The sequence below is a fragment of the Lichtheimia ornata genome (genome assembly GCF_029851405.1).
Source record: "Lichtheimia ornata isolate CBS 291.66 chromosome Unknown scaffold00003, whole genome shotgun sequence".
NCBI classification, from domain to species: Eukaryota; Fungi; Mucoromycota; class Mucoromycetes; order Mucorales; family Lichtheimiaceae; genus Lichtheimia; species Lichtheimia ornata.
Window position 1 is genome coordinate 807,885 of NW_026695323.1, and position 17,382 is coordinate 825,266.

The 17,382-nt window shown below is 43.7% G+C and overlaps 4 protein-coding genes across 4 annotated transcripts; 3 read left to right on the forward strand and 1 right to left on the reverse strand.

Annotated features, from left to right (window-relative positions):
* Window positions 1–4,779: 4,779 nt before the first annotated feature.
* O0I10_001284 (uncharacterized protein) lies at window positions 4,780–8,571 on the reverse strand (the record flags this gene model as incomplete). Its single annotated transcript, XM_058481381.1, has 4 exons — window positions 4,780–5,246; window positions 5,315–6,966; window positions 7,030–7,173; window positions 7,247–8,571. The coding sequence occupies 4 exons, from the start codon at window positions 8,569–8,571 to the stop codon at window positions 4,780–4,782; spliced, it is 3,588 nt and encodes a 1,195-aa protein (XP_058348019.1).
* A 1,542-nt stretch (window positions 8,572–10,113) lies between these two features.
* O0I10_001285 (uncharacterized protein) lies at window positions 10,114–12,634 on the forward strand (the record flags this gene model as incomplete). The annotated part of the gene is made up of 8 exons (XM_058481382.1): window positions 10,114–10,242; window positions 10,311–10,668; window positions 10,724–11,208; window positions 11,276–11,328; window positions 11,393–11,555; window positions 11,634–11,829; window positions 11,902–12,477; window positions 12,537–12,634. The coding sequence occupies 8 exons, from the start codon at window positions 10,114–10,116 to the stop codon at window positions 12,632–12,634; spliced, it is 2,058 nt and encodes a 685-aa protein (XP_058348020.1).
* A 453-nt stretch (window positions 12,635–13,087) lies between these two features.
* On the forward strand, window positions 13,088–13,882 carry O0I10_001286 (V-type proton ATPase proteolipid subunit; the record flags this gene model as incomplete). The annotated part of the gene is made up of 5 exons (XM_058481383.1): window positions 13,088–13,098; window positions 13,201–13,259; window positions 13,323–13,481; window positions 13,550–13,704; window positions 13,781–13,882. 5 exons carry the CDS (start codon window positions 13,088–13,090, stop codon window positions 13,880–13,882), a joined length of 486 nt encoding a protein of 161 aa, XP_058348021.1.
* Window positions 13,883–14,427: 545 nt separating this feature from the next.
* O0I10_001287 (protein transporter SEC23) lies at window positions 14,428–17,212 on the forward strand (the record flags this gene model as incomplete). The annotated part of the gene is made up of 9 exons (XM_058481384.1): window positions 14,428–14,454; window positions 14,519–14,700; window positions 14,764–15,058; window positions 15,118–15,296; window positions 15,363–15,507; window positions 15,566–15,724; window positions 15,787–16,026; window positions 16,088–16,665; window positions 16,726–17,212. The coding sequence occupies 9 exons, from the start codon at window positions 14,428–14,430 to the stop codon at window positions 17,210–17,212; spliced, it is 2,292 nt and encodes a 763-aa protein (XP_058348022.1).
* Between the last annotated feature and the right edge of the window lie 170 nt (window positions 17,213–17,382).

Consider the following 17,382-nt stretch of genomic DNA (forward strand, 5'->3'; position numbering starts at 1 on the left):
CGAAATCTGGGATTGGCCACGATGAACTTCATACTTTGACACAAGATCGCTTTCACCCCGCCGAGCAACATGGTTCTATTAAAGACCCCACGCTTGATTGTAAAGTTTAGAGATACAGGCACCTTTATGTTTTACATATGCTTTAAGCGTGATGCTATATGAGAGGTGGTCTTTGATCAATGCCAAGTAGCTAGACGAGGTAGAGCCAATGATGCAGAAGGACCTCTTTGTGTAACTGAGCTAAAAAGTCAGGGCTTCAGGGACAATGCTATTGGTGGTGAGTGCATGATGAATTGTTTCCCATAGTGAGGTACGCCTATCATAGCCCGTATGGAATGGCTCGTTCTTATATAAAGCAGCAAAAGATAAGCATGGTATGTTCATGTACTCGTGCCAAATCCTATCACAGCTCTTTCTTGAACAAAGTGAAATAAGCTTACAATGAACCAATCTTATACAACAAGCACTACATATTTTGGGCACCCTCGCTCTGAATTTATTGTCTTTGCAATGCAAGTGTTTGATAACTACCACAGCATTTCGAAACTAGGAAGCTTAGAAGAATGAATACTGTCACAAAAGAACAAAGGCATCTCCATACATATGATGGTGGGAAATGATCCAAACTTACTTTCCGAACTCAAGTTACTATTTCCCCTTTCAATCCAGAAACAACCAAGTGATCCACATCTCGCACATATGAGCTGATACAGTAGCACGATATGCACCCTCCTAAACATCATGTTGAATCCAATTTTCATTCAATGTGCATAAGTCGAAGAACAAGACATGGTAATGTGGATGTTTATCAACTAAGATGATAAAGGAACAGTAATGTAAATTGAATGAGATATGGGTGAATCACATAGAGGTAATAGGGATGATTGTGTCATTGTGTTCTTGGTTGCTGCCGTCATAAACATCCTTCATCCATGATTGTGAAACAGCTGCTGCATGCGTTGACTTGAGTATTCCAATATGATCCATGACTATAGGACGCTTCTCTTCAATCCCATCCAACCCATCACCGTCCTCAGCCGTTTCCACGTGGCATGATCCATCCTTCCTGCTGACAACGCCACAAGTAACCAAAGGAGCATCCCAAGGTTTCCCTTCACTGTTCCTTGATTGCATCCATCCATCAGATCCAAAACGTTGGTTGAAAAGAGCCATGCGATTGCTGCTGGTATGCACCCTTTCCCATCCTGCTGTTGATCCATATCTTTCTTGGGCATTTTCATTGCAGCTCAACCAGGTGAGGATCGCTTGTATTGCAGCGTGCTTGATAGCTGACATGGCACCCCATCCATTGGAATCCGTATGCACCAAAGCAAGTTGTTACACGTAAATAAAGTTGCTTCAATACAATGACTATTCGCCGTTCATGTAATAAAAGCCACTACGCAGGTTGCTGCCAAGTACTTGAGACAATGGAGTAAAGACCTTGCTAATGACAACTGCTGTTACGTTGGTAGTGGCAGGCGAGGTGCAAGACGTGTGTTGTAGTAGAGTGACAAGGTTGTGAACTCTGCTTGGGACAATGTAGTGAAGACCTTGCTAATAGCAACTGCTGGAATGAATGCTGTTACGCTTGATCGTGGAAGAGGGATGTGCAAGAGCGTGTATTGTGTCAAAAGAGATTCGTGTGTTACAGTGGGGCGCACACGCCATGTACTTGCTATTGAGTCAAAGACAATCGGATCAAGGCAATTATAGGATTGACATGATGGGTTGAAGAAGGACAATCGTACGCAGGTGGTAGTTGTATACTTGAATGGAGCAACAGTTGAGAACGAGAGGAAGAGGAAAGACGCTGAGAGTGGAAGAAGTGGAAATTAATTAGATCGGACACCTGTTATATAAATGCATGCACACTGTACATCAAACCTTGATATAGAGATTGGCCACCTCGATAGTGAAACTTTCAGACAATGTGCTCTGGGACATCCTGATGAACTTTGTATTATAAAAGAACTAACACTTCACTGGTAAATTCTGAATGGGAGGGTGCAATATGGGATTTACTATGTAAGCCGGAATGGAGGTCAGCGCCAGATTCATGATTTATGGAAACACTATGTATTATCTTGGGATTCCCCATTTCGAACGTGAAACTTTGTCAGAAGGTTCGCTGGGACATGCAGATCGACTTCATTCATTTAAAAGACGCAGACTTCATTGTGAAGATTTAAAGTGCGGGAGCAGCCCAAATGGTGGATGATGGGCAATAAAGAGCGGACGGCCCATCGCCCCGAAGTTGCCCACTTCCAACTTGAAAATTGGTCAGCAGGGTGCTCTCGAGCATGCTGATCAACTTTCTCTAATAAAAACCTCACGCTTCATTTGAAGATTTTGTGTGGGAGCGTCCAAAAGTTTGAAAGACGGAGACATTCGCAGGGTCTGTCTTTCAAGAATTTTCATGTTTGCTGTTCCAGCGTAGCTCAGTCAAATCGGCTCGGATCAAGAAACTTGAACGATGGAAATGCTCGGCTGGAGCAGGAGCATTGTTCACATGTTACAAAAATGAACAACAGTGCCGATTGTGAGGAAGTGGCTGTTAACTGCCAATCATAGATGGTGTATTTCGTATCATACATTGGCCATTCGATTCATGCAAAAGAGCTGTGCTACGCAAACACGCCCGTCTACATCTTTTGCTCTATCATAGTCATTCTACTTCACAATGAACAACGAGAACCCTTTATATAGCATCATGCATACAGCATATGTAAGATATAAAGACGCCCGTAACTCAAGATTTTACAATGAAGCGTGGGGTATTTAATCGAACAATGTTGCTCGGCGGGGTGTAGTGCACCTTGTGTGCAAGTCTCATGTTCATCATGGCCAACCCAAAGATGCAGAGGGGCGCGTTTGTGTAATAAAGGTGAGAGGCAGTGGTTGAAGGGTTCTCATTGATGGAGAGTGCATGATTGACGCTCTCCCCATAGTAAGATTCGCCTTTGGTAGACCGCAGGGGAAATCTTCGAGTGAACCATGGTATGGTTGACAAGTCAAAAATGATCAGTGCACTCGATTATGAGGGGTAATGGTATTGCTTGTCTCCAGGGTTCGTTCTCGTATAAGGCTTACATACAAGGTAGCGCATGCTGATGGTTCTCATAGGAAAGCATAGGTATGCACTCGTGCCACATTGTATCAGAGCTTACTCTTCCCCAAACGTAATGATTTAAAGCTTACAATGCACCAGGCTTACTGCAACAAGCTCTATTGTTGGGTACAATTACTATGGGTTTATTTATCTTTACAAATACAAGCATCTATTTAAACAAGTATACAATCCGTTATTGTCACTCCCTATCGTCTCTGAGCATATGAACAAAGAAGCTTTAATGAATGTAATAAGATGACAACCTCTGGATACAATGATGTAGATGATCTAATCTCGCTTTCCGATCTTCAATTTCTATCCTCTCTTTCATTCCAGAGACCAATCAGTGGGTGACATAGAATCAGTGGGTATCGTTGTGTCGTTGTCATAAGCATCTTCATCCATAATTGCAAAATAGCTGCTGCATGCATTGACTTGAGTATTCCCTTCCGTCAAAGATATAAGCCCTCCCATCCATACCATTCAATCCGTCATCCTCAGCCTCAGCCATATCCAGGTAACCTTTGTCCATCCTTCGTATTGACGACGAGTCATGTAACCAAGACGACATTTCAGGATCAGCTATCACTGTGCTTGATTGCATCCACCCATCCATCCACAACCAATGCAAGTCCAACATGTTGATAGAAAGAACTCCTGTGCTCGCTTGCTGACGTACTTTCTTTTCCATCCAGCTATTGGTCGATCACTTGCTTGGTCGTTTTTTCGCATCTCAATCAGGTGAAGAATGCTTGTATTGCGCAGTAGTAGCTGATAGCTGGTATGAGCATCATTCATTAAGGGTCCGTATGTATTAAAGCAAGTTGCAACGAGTAAATAAAGCTGCTTCCATACAATGGCTGTCTGCTGTTCACGCAAAAATGGCTGTAAGGCAGGTTGCTGCAAGTAACATGAGACATGGAGACCTTGCTAATAGCAACTGCTGTTACGTTTGATTGTGGCAGACGAGTGTGCAAGAGCGTGTGTTGTAGTAGAGTGACACGATTGTGAACGTTGTTTGAGACAATAGAGTAAAGACTTTGCTAATAGCAACTGCTGCAATGAATGCTGTTACGATTGCTCGTGGTAGAGGAGAGTGCAAGTGCGTGTGTTGTGTCAAGAGACTCGTGTGTTGTAGAAGAGTGACAAGAAGGCTGTGTAGACGCCATGAATGTGCCATTCAGACAAAGACAATCGGATCAAGGCAATTGTAGGATTGACATGTTGGGTTGAAGCAGGACAATCGTAGTTGTATACTTGGATGGAGCAATAGTTGAGAATGGGAAGAAGAGGCAAGAAGTTGTGGGAGTGGAAGGAGTGGAAATTAATAGGTCGGACACCTCTTGTATAAATGCATGAACACTGTACATCAAACCTTGATATTGAGATTTCCTATCTCACACATGAAACTTTCACACAAGATGCTCTCGGAAACGCTGATCACGATTCTCTCACAAGTCCTCAACGCTTTATTATGAAACAGTACCTTTATGTTTTACCTATGCTGTAAGCGTGATGATATCTGAAAAATGATCCTTGTTCAATCGCATTAGGGACAATGTTCAATAGATGATACATGTAAAAAGCATTTTTATATAGGACATGATAGAGATGGTGTAATAGCTATTACTGGTATACTGCCTGCTTCACAGAATAAAGGAAAGGGACTAATACGAGTCATCGACATTGTCAAAGCTGGTGATCCATGGGTGATTTAGCAGCTCCTTTGCTGTTGGACGCTTGTTTGGATTGCGGATAAAACATTTCTCCAAAAAGTTCAAACCAAGTGGTGATAGTTGAGAGCATTCAGGCAACGGTGGTTGTCCTGTGACCACGTGATACATGACCGACCACTCATTTTCCAATGTGCTCCATGGCCGTCGTCCTGTTGCCATTTGGACAATACAACACCCTAGCGACCAAATATCCATGGATCCCATACGCCCCTTGTTTCCACCGGTGATGATTTCAGGGGCCATGTAAACGGGTGTACCAGCAAGCGTATTGTTATTCGTCGCCATGGAGGAGGAGGATGCTGTTCGATTGGCTGTCTTTTGTTGACCCTGTGCCACAAGTACTTTGGCTGTACCAAAATCAGACAACTTGACAACGCCTTGGTAATCGATCAAAATATCTACAAAAGAACCATCATTATTAGTGATGGTGTCATACAAATCAAGGGATGATGAGTCGTATACGTACTATCAGGTTTGATGTCACGATGCACCACGTTGTTTTCATGAAGATAAGCAAGACCTCTTAGTAGCTGATGTGCATAGTCGACAATGTATCGTTCATCCTGGATACAGCCACCATGCTGCAACAATGATTCCAAGCTCCCATTTTCACAATACTCCATAAAGATGTACACCTTGTCTCGATGCACCTCCATGCCGTAGTATTGTACAATGTTTGAATGATTGAGCATGTCCATGACTTCCATTTCCTCTTTGATATTTTTGTGAAAAGATGATAAGGTATCTGAATCTGGGAATCGTATTTCCTTGACTGCCATCATGCAAGAAGTGTCCAAGTTAATGGCAAGATACACCGAGCCAAATGTGCCTGCACCAATAAAGCGTCCTTGTTGCCATCGAAATGAAATACTGGATGCGGATGGTGCCAAATACAACATGGATCGATCCTCTGGCTTCTGATCTTCCAAAACACGGCCCACCAATTTGTTTTCTCGCTCATTGGCGTTACGAGTCTCTTCGAGCATACGAATGTGTCTCATCCATTCATTACGTATAAAGCGCATGTTGGCTGCTGCTGCTGCTACCGCTGCTGCATCATCATCGACTTCTTCATCCTCTTGGTGGTGTCGATTGTATGAATGGCGTTTACTTGCACCACGCTTTTGTCGTCGTTGTTGCATCATTCTTCTTCTACGTTGCTCGGTAGTCAAATCATATTCACGCCATCGTGTACCAAGCACATCAAAGTGTGAAATCAATAATGTGATGCATCGTGCTACGTAATGTTGCAGACGCATGTAGTCATTATCTTGAAGCATGAGAACGTTGTTGCCCCTTGTCACCACCTGCGCAAAATCAAGTGCTGTTACAGCCCATCGAAAAGTACGGCGATCTGTGGGAGTGCATTCGTTTGTGATGAATGCCATCCATCGAATAGCCAATTGAAGTAACCTGGTATCCAGCTGATGTCGCGTGTTCTTATCCAAAAATCGAGATGCACGCATGCATAAATCACTTGCAGCACCAAAGCTCTCTTGCACAAGATCAGGGTCAGCTCCAGGCACATGGATGGCGTCCATATTTTCAATATTGGCGTGTGCTAATCTCAACACGATGCTTTTGACACCAAGGAGTTCTTTGTTGATACAAGTCAAGTTGGCTTTGTGTTCATGAATCGCATCCAGCATGCTGCTCGTTGTTGGGGTGGTTACACAACCGTGCGTGCTGTGTATAAATGCCGACTTTGCAGAATTTAATCGGTGGTTCGAGATGATCCGTGCACGATTTGCTTTGAGCCCCATGGTCACATACGCTAATGGTACTCGTTGCACCCATCCTTTCCATACAATATCATGCCATTGTGAAAAGGCTATAATGTAATCCTCTGGTGATGTGGTTGTGGTTGTGGTAGGTGTTGCTGATGATGATGATGATGGTACATGGTGGTCACTGAGAAAGGAGGATTGAATGATGGCTGTAATTGCTTCCTCACGTCCTGCAAGTGTAGGTGATGCAGCAAGATATACACGTTCCTTTTCAAAGGTCCCCGTAATCAACAAGCAATGACCACTTTGTTGAAGCGATTGGATGAAAGCGTTGCTGCTCTCTGGGTTGATAGCATACTCTGTAGCGTTTTCAAATTGACTCAGGAAGAATCTACATGTAACAACAATGATGATAAGAAATAAGCAATCACCACCATGCTGATTAGCGTCTTACTTTGAGAACTGTAACAGCTTGCGTGTTCTTGTCCATAACGCATGGAATGTTTCTGGCGGTGGACAATAATCCTGCTGGGACTTTGGAAAATGGGTTGCATAATCCTCAATGAGATCGGCAAGGAGTGTGTTGGCTACCAATGCACTAAAGAACCATTATCATATGCATTAGCCGGGTGTCCAGGTCATGCCTATCTCTTTTTCCTCATTCAACTTGCCATATTTGGGCACTGCATTCACCATCCACTTGATCAATTGATTTGCACACCGTATATCGGATATAATCCCATTCTCGCTCCATAATGTCACATTGACGTATGGTGTTGCCTTTTTCACTCTTGAGTCTCCAAGCGATCATTTTAAAGTACAATCTGACTGAATCATGTAACACGGCGGTATCCATAAACTTTGTTTCTCCCATGAGATCCCATCCGGGTGCCGGACTTGCCAATTCCTCGTATTGCACCTTCACACGACAAGCCAATGTCAGCAGGGATCGATAATCTTCCACCATAGTGTCAATGACTGTTTTGGGTGCGCTTTCATCATGGCTGTGGTCCTTATATGTCAAACGCAACTTGAGGGCTTCTTGAATAAGCAAGGTAGGAAAAGTAGCAAGCTCACGAAGGCGGGACATGAAAGATGGCAAATTCATCTCCACAAACAATGCGTTGTTGGTGACAATGGTATCCTTGGATTTGACAAGCAAGGAATGAAGGGCTGACAATGTACGTTTGTTGAAGGTGTCTTGCAATGCGCTTTCTTTGAGAAGACGTTCGACAAAGGTATCCTTGGGAACCAATGATCCCATCCAATTCTCCAATATACATTTCTGCATCCTGAGACTATGTGTGGTTGTGTACCATGCATTGAGAGCATCAAGACGTCTCTGGCATTCGGCAGCTGCATAATCCGGATAGGCTTCAACAAGGTCGGCACGAGTTGCAAAAAGGCTCTCCACACGATCCACTGTACGCAACGCACCTGCTACTTGGTCGTAAGGCTGTTCCTCTTGTTGATCGTCCACGCAAAAGTTGTAAATCATTTTGACCACGTCGTACATCTCACGTCGACTATGATCCAGAAATCGACGTTCATCTTGCAATGTGTGACCTCGCAGTAATGCACGAATCGAAATCCATATCTCCGCTGTAGGCTTGGATTGTTCTTTCCGGATCACCGTAAATCGCTTCTTCTCAGACTGGATCACTTGGCCCATCAATACTGAATGAAGCATTTGTTGCCATTCGATCCTCTCAGCAGCCGATCGCTTATACAATGATACATTCGCAAGCTTGTCCTCCTTTTCTTCTTCTTCCTCCTCTTCTTCAGTGCTGCTGCTGCTGTTGTTGCCATGGATACGTCCATCATCATCGTCATTATCGTCGTCGTCATCGTCATTGTACAAGATATTCAAGTCAACGTATCCTCCTCTTCCTCCTTCACTTCCACCTTTGAGTACCAATGGAGGCGACCTGACATTGACATAATGAGTGGTGGCATGCTGGTTGTCAGTCCATTGCAATGGGTGTGTTGTTGCCATGTCGAAATGAGCAGCATAAAAGAGTCAACGCACGGACCTTGTTGAGAAAGGTTGGGGAAGGGAAACCTTGTGCAGACCGCAGCAGCTGCAACAGCAACCCAGGTTTACTTGAGTTGAACCATGAGAGAAAAAAAAAGAACCATGAACACACGTGCCCATGATCAATCTAAAAAATCATTCACACACATATCCACACTCGCTCGCATGCATGCATGATGTACTATTGTTGGTTGTAAAAGTGTGGTGATGTAGTAGGTTGCTGTTGGGGGTCAATGCAACCATGAGTTTAAACACTGCATAAATGATCCAAGGTGATCTTTGCACAACCATTCATTGCAATATTGTTTGTATTATCTGCTGGGTTGATATCTACAATGCATGAGCTAATAAAACAATGACCTTTTGCTACATCACATTGATTGTCCTAATGGGATCATTATCTAATGTGCCCATTGTATACATCTTTCTTGTTGTTTACAATCTTGGTTCCATACGTAATGTCCAGACTGCTGGGTGATGGTGGCGATGATAAAAAAATCATCATGGTGACGGTGTTACTTGCTTGAAAGGTGTTAGCACCGAATATTACGTAGTACAAACTCTATTCTCACCCACTCCCTAGGATTGGCAGCAATCCACAGCGAGCGAGGTATAGAATCCAGAACCTCTACTCCTTTATTGACATGTGAAGGTCTATCATCCATGATCCCAATTGTGCTCATTTTAAAATCATATAAAAGAAATCTACGTCCTTGGGATGTGGGTCATTCATTCTAATAGCAGGGGTGCAAAAGTAAAACATGTAATAATGCGTTGTTCAGGAACGAAACAATGGTGGATTAAGCAACAAGAAACACGACCAATGGATTGAGGCGACGTTGTCTAGTCGCAAATCATCGTGTGTAACACAGCCCACTACTGCACGATGGTGAGACATGTACGTGTTGAATGGTGAGAAAGAGAAAGGGAGTGAGAGAGAGACACAGTGGAGCTCTATTGTCTACGTATTTGATGGGGCAGTGAGCAGGCATGTGAAGATGCCGCCATTGGTATAACTTTGCCAATGTAGCAAAACAACTTTACTGTGGGTGACACAAATGGAAAGGAAACATTGTTGATCTTTTAAAAAGTTATCTTTTGATATGCAACGATGATCCACGAGTAGTAACAACTGCACCACCACCAACAACAATAGCCTAAACAATAACAGTATATGATGCTACTTAGTTTGGGATCGGCTGTTGCAGATATTACAGTGATGCAACGTTGTTAATTATGAGTATTCGGGCAGCGTGTTACCTTTGTCCTACTATCGCTCCGCTTACTTTTTGTGTTTCCATGAGAAAGATGTCCTTGGTTTTCACCTCTTTCTCGTTTTTATTATTCTTCTCCCTTTTGGATAGTGGATCACTTTCCTTTTCTCACATCTTTTACATATATCTTATTTTTCCTCTGTCACTGAACAGAGTCTCTCCTCTCTCTCTCTCTCTTTCTCTCCACCCGTGACATTCCTTGCTACAACAACACTACTTCTTTACAACAATGCCAGAAGACATCGTCTACGCGATCCATGATTTCGTGGCCGAGAATGAAGACGAGATCACCTTCCATATTGGTGACACTATCACAGTACTAGAGAAGGATGACAAGTACATGGATGGCTGGTGGCAGGTAACTGGTTTTATTGCAACGACGTTCTATATCTTATACACTTGACTAAAGGGAATTGAGCTATACAGGGTCGTAATCCTCAAGGGCGTGTCGGCCTTTTCCCAATGAATTACACATCCACCATGAAGCCTTCTTCAAGTTCGACAACGGATTCTTCTCCACCAACAAGTAATTCAAGTCGACCTACGTCTAGCAGCAATGTTACGCCTGATGAATGTCATGAAGACACCAAACTCAATGTTGCTTCCGATGCGTTACCACCACCTCCACCACCACCAGCACCGACAACATCGACATCATTTCATCCTCCTCGACCCAAACCAAGTGAATCGACACCTACTACCAAACCTGAAGTGTGGTCAGTGGACCAAGTAGCTGATTGGCTTAGATCTGTTGGTCTCGACAACGTTGCTGGACAATTTGTTGGTAAGCAATAATGGAGCCATTGACATACACAAAAGTTAGTTACACATGTCCATAGAACAAGAGATCTCGGGTGATATCCTCATGGAGCTCAATGGTGATGCTTTGAAAGAACTTGGAATCACTGCATATGGACGACGCTATAAAATCATGCATGCCATTGACGCATTAAAAGCCAATCATCAGCATCATCAGCCTCCTACTATGACACCTGCAACAACGGCGCCGGTATCGCCAACAGCAGCAACAGCAGCGGAAGGCACCGATGGCATGTATCAATTCCCACGCAAAGCACCCATGCCACCACATGATTCGTTTTTGACAGTCTCGCCAACGTCAAGTTCATCCATGAGCCGATCCAACACTTTTCGAACGGTTTCCTCCAAAGTATCGAGTTCTTCTTCTTCCAATGGCGGTAACGTCACCAGCACCACAACCAGCATCGACAAAGCGAGTCAACCCAAATCGAGCTTTGAGAATAACATCATCCTATCCGATCCATTCGCACCTGCAGCTGGTATGCAGGAAACGACGACGACTCCTGTAAGTGATATGATACATCTTCCTTGCCCCCCCTTCACAATGTCAATGGGTAATAACGTATCAATAGATTCATCCAATGGATTATGGTATTGGAAGGAAATTATCGGTTGCACAGTCTGTGTGAGTATACATACATGATGGGATCACGTAATAAGTGTTACTTATTAAAATGGGCGGTACATAGACGTCCGGCTGAGCCGAGTGCATTGTCACGTGCATCCGCCGATGCATTCAAGGCACCTGATTATGAAGGCTGGCTCCACAAGCAAGGTGACAAGTACAAGACTTGGAACAAGCGATGGTTTGTTTTAAAAGGGCCCAATCTCTTTTACTTTAAGAGTCCAAAGGTAAGAAGGAACCAAATACATAGCCATGATACGAGATGATGGATGACATTAAATGACCTTTATTTCATATGTATAAAGGATACTCGTATGCGGGGTATTATTCATTTACGTGGGTACAAGATTGTCCCTGATGAATCGATTCATGCCGGCAAATACAGCTTCAAGGCACAGCATGAGCGTGAGCGCACATTTTACTTTTATACCGATACCAAGGAATCGCTTCGAATGTGGATTAAACTTCTCATGAAGGCTACCATCATCCGTGATTTTGCATGTAAGTAACACAGGGCAATAGTGAATGATGCCATGATATTAAATAATTGATTATTATGTGTGTACTACAAAGCTCCTGTCATGTCCTCCAATCATGTGGCCACGGTACCTTTGGATGTGGCTCGTCAACTTCGACCACGACCGCCTTCCATGTTACTGAGCAAAGCACAGCAACAACAGCAACAACAACAACATTATCATCATGAACAGCGATCCCATCATCCATTGTCGTTACCACCCTCTGCACCCTTACCAGCAACCCCCTCCATGATCATGGAATCTCATCATCACTATCCTTCCAATGAACTGCCCATGGTGATGGAAACCGTATTGAGTGATGACGATGAAGATTTGATTGATCCCCTTCAACATCGCATGAGCCATCGTCAAGGCAAATGGGAATCGGCAGATGACTATATTCACTGGGTCAACGAGCATATTGTTCCACCCATTCATGATTTATCAGATGCTTTCCGAAATGGAGAGGCGTTGATTCTATTACTGGAAGCACTTGGACGCAAGACAGTACGAAGGCCGCAAGTACAACCAGGAACATCAGCCAACATGATTGCCTTGGATAATATCGTAGCCGCTTTCAAGTTTATGGGCCGAGAAGGTGTCGTTGTGGATGGCAAATACACCATCAAAGGTAGAGTGTTACACAACAGAAGGCAACTTTTGAAACTCACATTTGTGTCTGTCTACTAGATGTGTTTGCAGGCGATGAAGATAAAATCATGGATATGCTCGATGCCATCATTGACTGGTCAGAAAAGAATGGATTCAAATCCACAGCTGTTGCATAGCATATATCATCCCAACCCACCCATATTTATATTCATTCATGTCATGTCATCGCATAGTATTTCAAAAAAAGTCATTTGTAGTATAAAGAAAGAATAACATGGCTCCTTTTTATGTGAAGGGCATTATCATTATCATCATCCATGGCGTCAAAAGTGGGTCAACCGCAATGTGGCGTAATCCAAAATGAAACACAAAGGAGGATAGGTGCGTGTGTTTCAGGTTGCAAGAGCGGTTGCTATACGTCACCAGTTTTGCTTTCCGCACGCGCCTTTCGACTGAGAGAGCGAGCGAGCGAGCAGCAAGCGAGCCAGAGTCAGCAGAGGAAAGGTGGGTCCGTTTGAATCTCTTTTTCCCTTCATCCCCTTTTCTGCATTCGAGTTACCAAACCTCCCTTGCTTATTCCTGTTTCCACTTGAAGATACCTTTTATATAAAACACACATCCCCAATACAATGGAATACTGGTACGTCGTCCCCCCTTCATGCCTTCTCATCCCAATCCTCTTTTTTCGCGTGCACTACCAACCCCCATGAATCTAACTCGTCGTCGTCTTTTTCCATGCTAGTCCCGTTTACGCACCTTTCTTTGGCTCCATGGGCTGCACTGCTGCCATCGTTTTTAGCTGTAAGTTGAAACAAGGACTACTTGAACTACCCTTTTGACTAATCACTTTCACTACTCTTCAAGGTCTCGGAGCCGCGTATGGCACTGCCAAATCTGGTGTCGGTCTCTCTGCTATGGGTGTCCTTCGTCCTGATCTTTTGATCAAGTGTATTGTCCCCGTTGTCATGGCTGGTATCTTGGGTATTTATGGTGTCGTTGTCAGTGTCTTGCTTTCCAGTGGTCGTAAGTAATGAATGGATAAAGATGGGAAGAGAACAAGAGAATAACGCTTGGTATCATCATCTTTGTAGTTGCTTTGAAGCAGACCTTGTTTAGCGGTTTTATCCAGTTTGGTGCTGGTTTGAGTGTTGGCCTTTCTTGCTTGGCCGCTGGTATTGCTATCGGTATCACTGGCGATGCTGGTGTTCGTGCTACTGCTCAACAACCCAGAATGTTTGTCGGCATGGTACGTGTGCTTTCCTTCGCCCTATTCACGCTATTTCTTTAAACTCATTTTGGCTTGCTTTTTTGCCGACGTGTAGATCTTGATTCTCATTTTCGCTGAAGTCTTGGGTCTTTACGGTCTTATTGTTGCCCTTATTTTGAACACCAAGGCATCCGGTTCTGAGAGCGTGTGCAACTAAGCTATTAGTTTTTCTATCTCACGACGTCGCGCGTTTTGAAATAAAAGAATCATTGTAGCTAACGCGTTTTCTCATTATTCATTAAATGGATTACATTTAAAAGGGTTGGAGGACATGGTGGCTTCATGTCATGCGAGCTATCAGGTTAACTTTTTATGCGTAGACTGGGCGTCCCAATACACGAGATATAAAGCATGGCAATAGATAGGGCATACCACTTCCACTGGTGGATGTTGTCAGCAGTACGCTTCTCTTACTTGGAGTCTCAAAAGTGTCCATATACCATGAAACGAACTATTCTCCTTATGACTACGTACGTCAATTGCTCAAGGAAAGGCGATAAAAGTTGGTTGATAAACGTAGCGTTTTCACTTGGATGGCTGAGGATGTTATAGGTATTTGGCATATGCGAAAGTTGATGAGGCAAATGCCAATAGGAAATGGACAAGATTCAAGCTGTGCATGATGAGCGCTGGGATTTCAAATTCCAACAACGCTTATCTTTTGCCACGTTTGTAAGCTGCACCTCTTCCACCAACTCCACCATGAATTTCGACGAGATTGAAGAACAGGTACAATTCACACTCTTTTATTCGGTATACTCCAAAGAACAAGCATCTCATTGTATCCAATTAGGATGGCATCCGCTTTTCTTGGAATGCATGGCCCTCATCGCGCATTGAAGCTACCAAGGCGGTCGTTCCAGTTTCGTGTCTCTATACGCCATTGAAAGAACGCGACGACTTTATCGAGAACCCTATCTGGTATGAGCCTGTGATGTGTAAGGCCCCTTGTCGAGCTATTTTGAATCCATATTGGTAAGGAATCATAGCAGTAATAGTGGATGTGAGTAGTGATATTCATGATGGGCCCTTTTTCAGTCAGATCGATGTTCGTGGCAAGCTTTGGATATGTCCTTTTTGTCTTCAACGCAACGCCTTTCCACCTCATTACAAGGATATCTCCAATACCAATCTGCCAGCCGAATTATTGCCAAAGTATACCACCATCGAATACAACTTGAATCGAGTCGCCCAAATCCCGCCCATCTTTTTATACGTCGTCGATACTTGTTTGGATGATGAGGATCTTAAGGCTCTCAAAGATGCTTTGATTGTAAGCTTGAGTCTATTGCCCCCTTATGCTTGGGTGGGTCTTATCACTTATGGTACCATGGTATGTATTATACTCTCTTCCCACATCCTCTATAATGCTCTAATGATCATGTTATATAGACCCAAGTACATGAACTTGGTTTCGCAGATTGCCCAAAGTCATTTGTATTTCGTGGTACCAAGGAGTATACTGGAAAGCAAGTACAAGACATGCTTGGCTTGAGTGGTGCCTCTGTACGTCCCGGTCAACCTGCAGCTCGTCCTGGTCAACCTCCTCAAGTCAGCACAGCAGCTAATAGGTAAGAGAGAGAAAGAGAAAGATGATAGAATTATTTGTATCATGCCATATTCAACCTACTTGTTAGATTCTTGCTCCCTATCAAGGATTGCGAATTTGCCTTGACTTCCATTCTTGAAAACCTACAACGTGATCCATGGCCTGTTGCCAGCGATAAGCGTGCTCAAAGATGTACCGGTGTTGCAATGGGTGTAGCTGTTGGATTGCTCGAGGTATAAAAAAAGAGGTTGTGTGGGAGGAAATGAATCCATGCTGATGCTTTTGGCATAGACTACATTCCCTAACACCGGTGCACGTGTCATGTTATTCAGTGGTGGTCCTGCAACTGAAGGCCCTGGTATGGTTGTCAGCAACGAGCTTCGTGAGCCTATTCGATCGCATCATGATATTGACAAGGAGACGGCCAAATACTACAAAAAGGCAATCAAGGTAAAACAGCAAGAGATTATCTATGGAGCAAAGGAAGATACTAACGGCACACATGGTTGCAGTTTTATGAAGGATTGGGCAAACGTGCATCCACCAACGGCCATACCATTGATATCTTTGCTGGATGTTTGGATCAGATTGGTCTTTTGGAGATGAAATCCATGGTCAACTCGACAGGTGGCGTGATGATTCTTGCTGATTCCTTCAATACAGCCATCTTTAAGCAAAGTTTCCAGCGCGTGTTCCAAAAGGATGCACAAGGTCATTTACAAATGGGTTTCAATGCTACCTTGGATGTCCAGGTGAGTGAGTGAGTGGGTGATGAGTAGTAGTATCACACTCTAATATGCTATTTCATATTAGACAACACGTGAGCTCAAGGTGTGTGGATTGATCGGCCATGCAGTATCAGCCAACAAGAAATCGACCTATGTCGGTGAAACGGAGATCGGCATTGCCAACACGTCGGCATGGAAAATGTGCTCAGTTACACCAAAGACAACCATGGGTGTATACTTTGAAGTTGTGAATCAGCCCACAGTGCAATTGCAACCTGGATCACGTGGATTAATCCAATTCATTACGCATTATCAGCATTCAAGTGGCCAATTTCGATTGAGAGTGACTACCGTCGCTCGCAACTTTGCCGAAGGACAAAGCCCTGAGATTGCAAACTCATTTGATCAAGAAACAGCTGCTGTACTCATGTCACGTATTGCTGTATTCAAGGGCGAGATTGATGATGGTCCTGATGTTTTAAGATGGCTCGATCGCATGTTGATTCGCCTATGCCAACGCTTTGCCGACTATCGCAAAGATGACCCACACAGCTTCCGCCTCTCAGAGAACTTTTCGATCTACCCTCAATTCATGTTCCACTTGCGGAGGAGTCAATTCCTTCAAGTATTCAACAACTCACCTGATGAAACTGCTTTCTATCGGTAAGTACTAATGATTGTAAAAGGTTCCAATGTCATCACTCACTTGTATATGTAATGTAGCCACGTCATCAACCGTGAAAATGTCGACAATTCATTGATCATGATCCAACCTACCCTTACATCCTATGGCTTCGATAGCCCACCTCAGCCTGTTTTACTCGATTCAATATCTATCAAGCCCGATGTCATCCTCTTGTTGGACACGTTTTTCCATTTACTCATTTTCCATGGTGAAACGATTGCTCAATGGAGAGAGGCTGGATATCAGGATCAAGAGGGTTATGAGAACTTTAAGCAGCTCCTCGAAACGCCTGTATTGGATGCTCAAGATTTATTGATGGATCGATTCCCTGTACCACGTTATATTGTTTGCGATCAAGGTGGCTCACAAGCTCGTTTCCTTTTATCCAAGCTTAATCCATCAACAACCCATGCCTCCAATTCCCCCTATGGTGCTCCTCAAGGTGCTGCCATTTTCACCGATGATGTCAGTCTTCAAGTGTTTATGGAACATCTCAAAAAGTTGTCAGTTGCAGGAAATTCGTAAACACGCTTGATGGATCCCTATGTAGTTCTTTTTCCTTTTATTCCCCTTCGTCCTATACAACATTCTAATTCAAACGATATCATACCTATGTAATGGGCAGTGTACATGTGATGGTAGTGGTTGGTGGCTGTTGCAATGTGACAATGTTGCTTTGGGATCTCAATCATGCA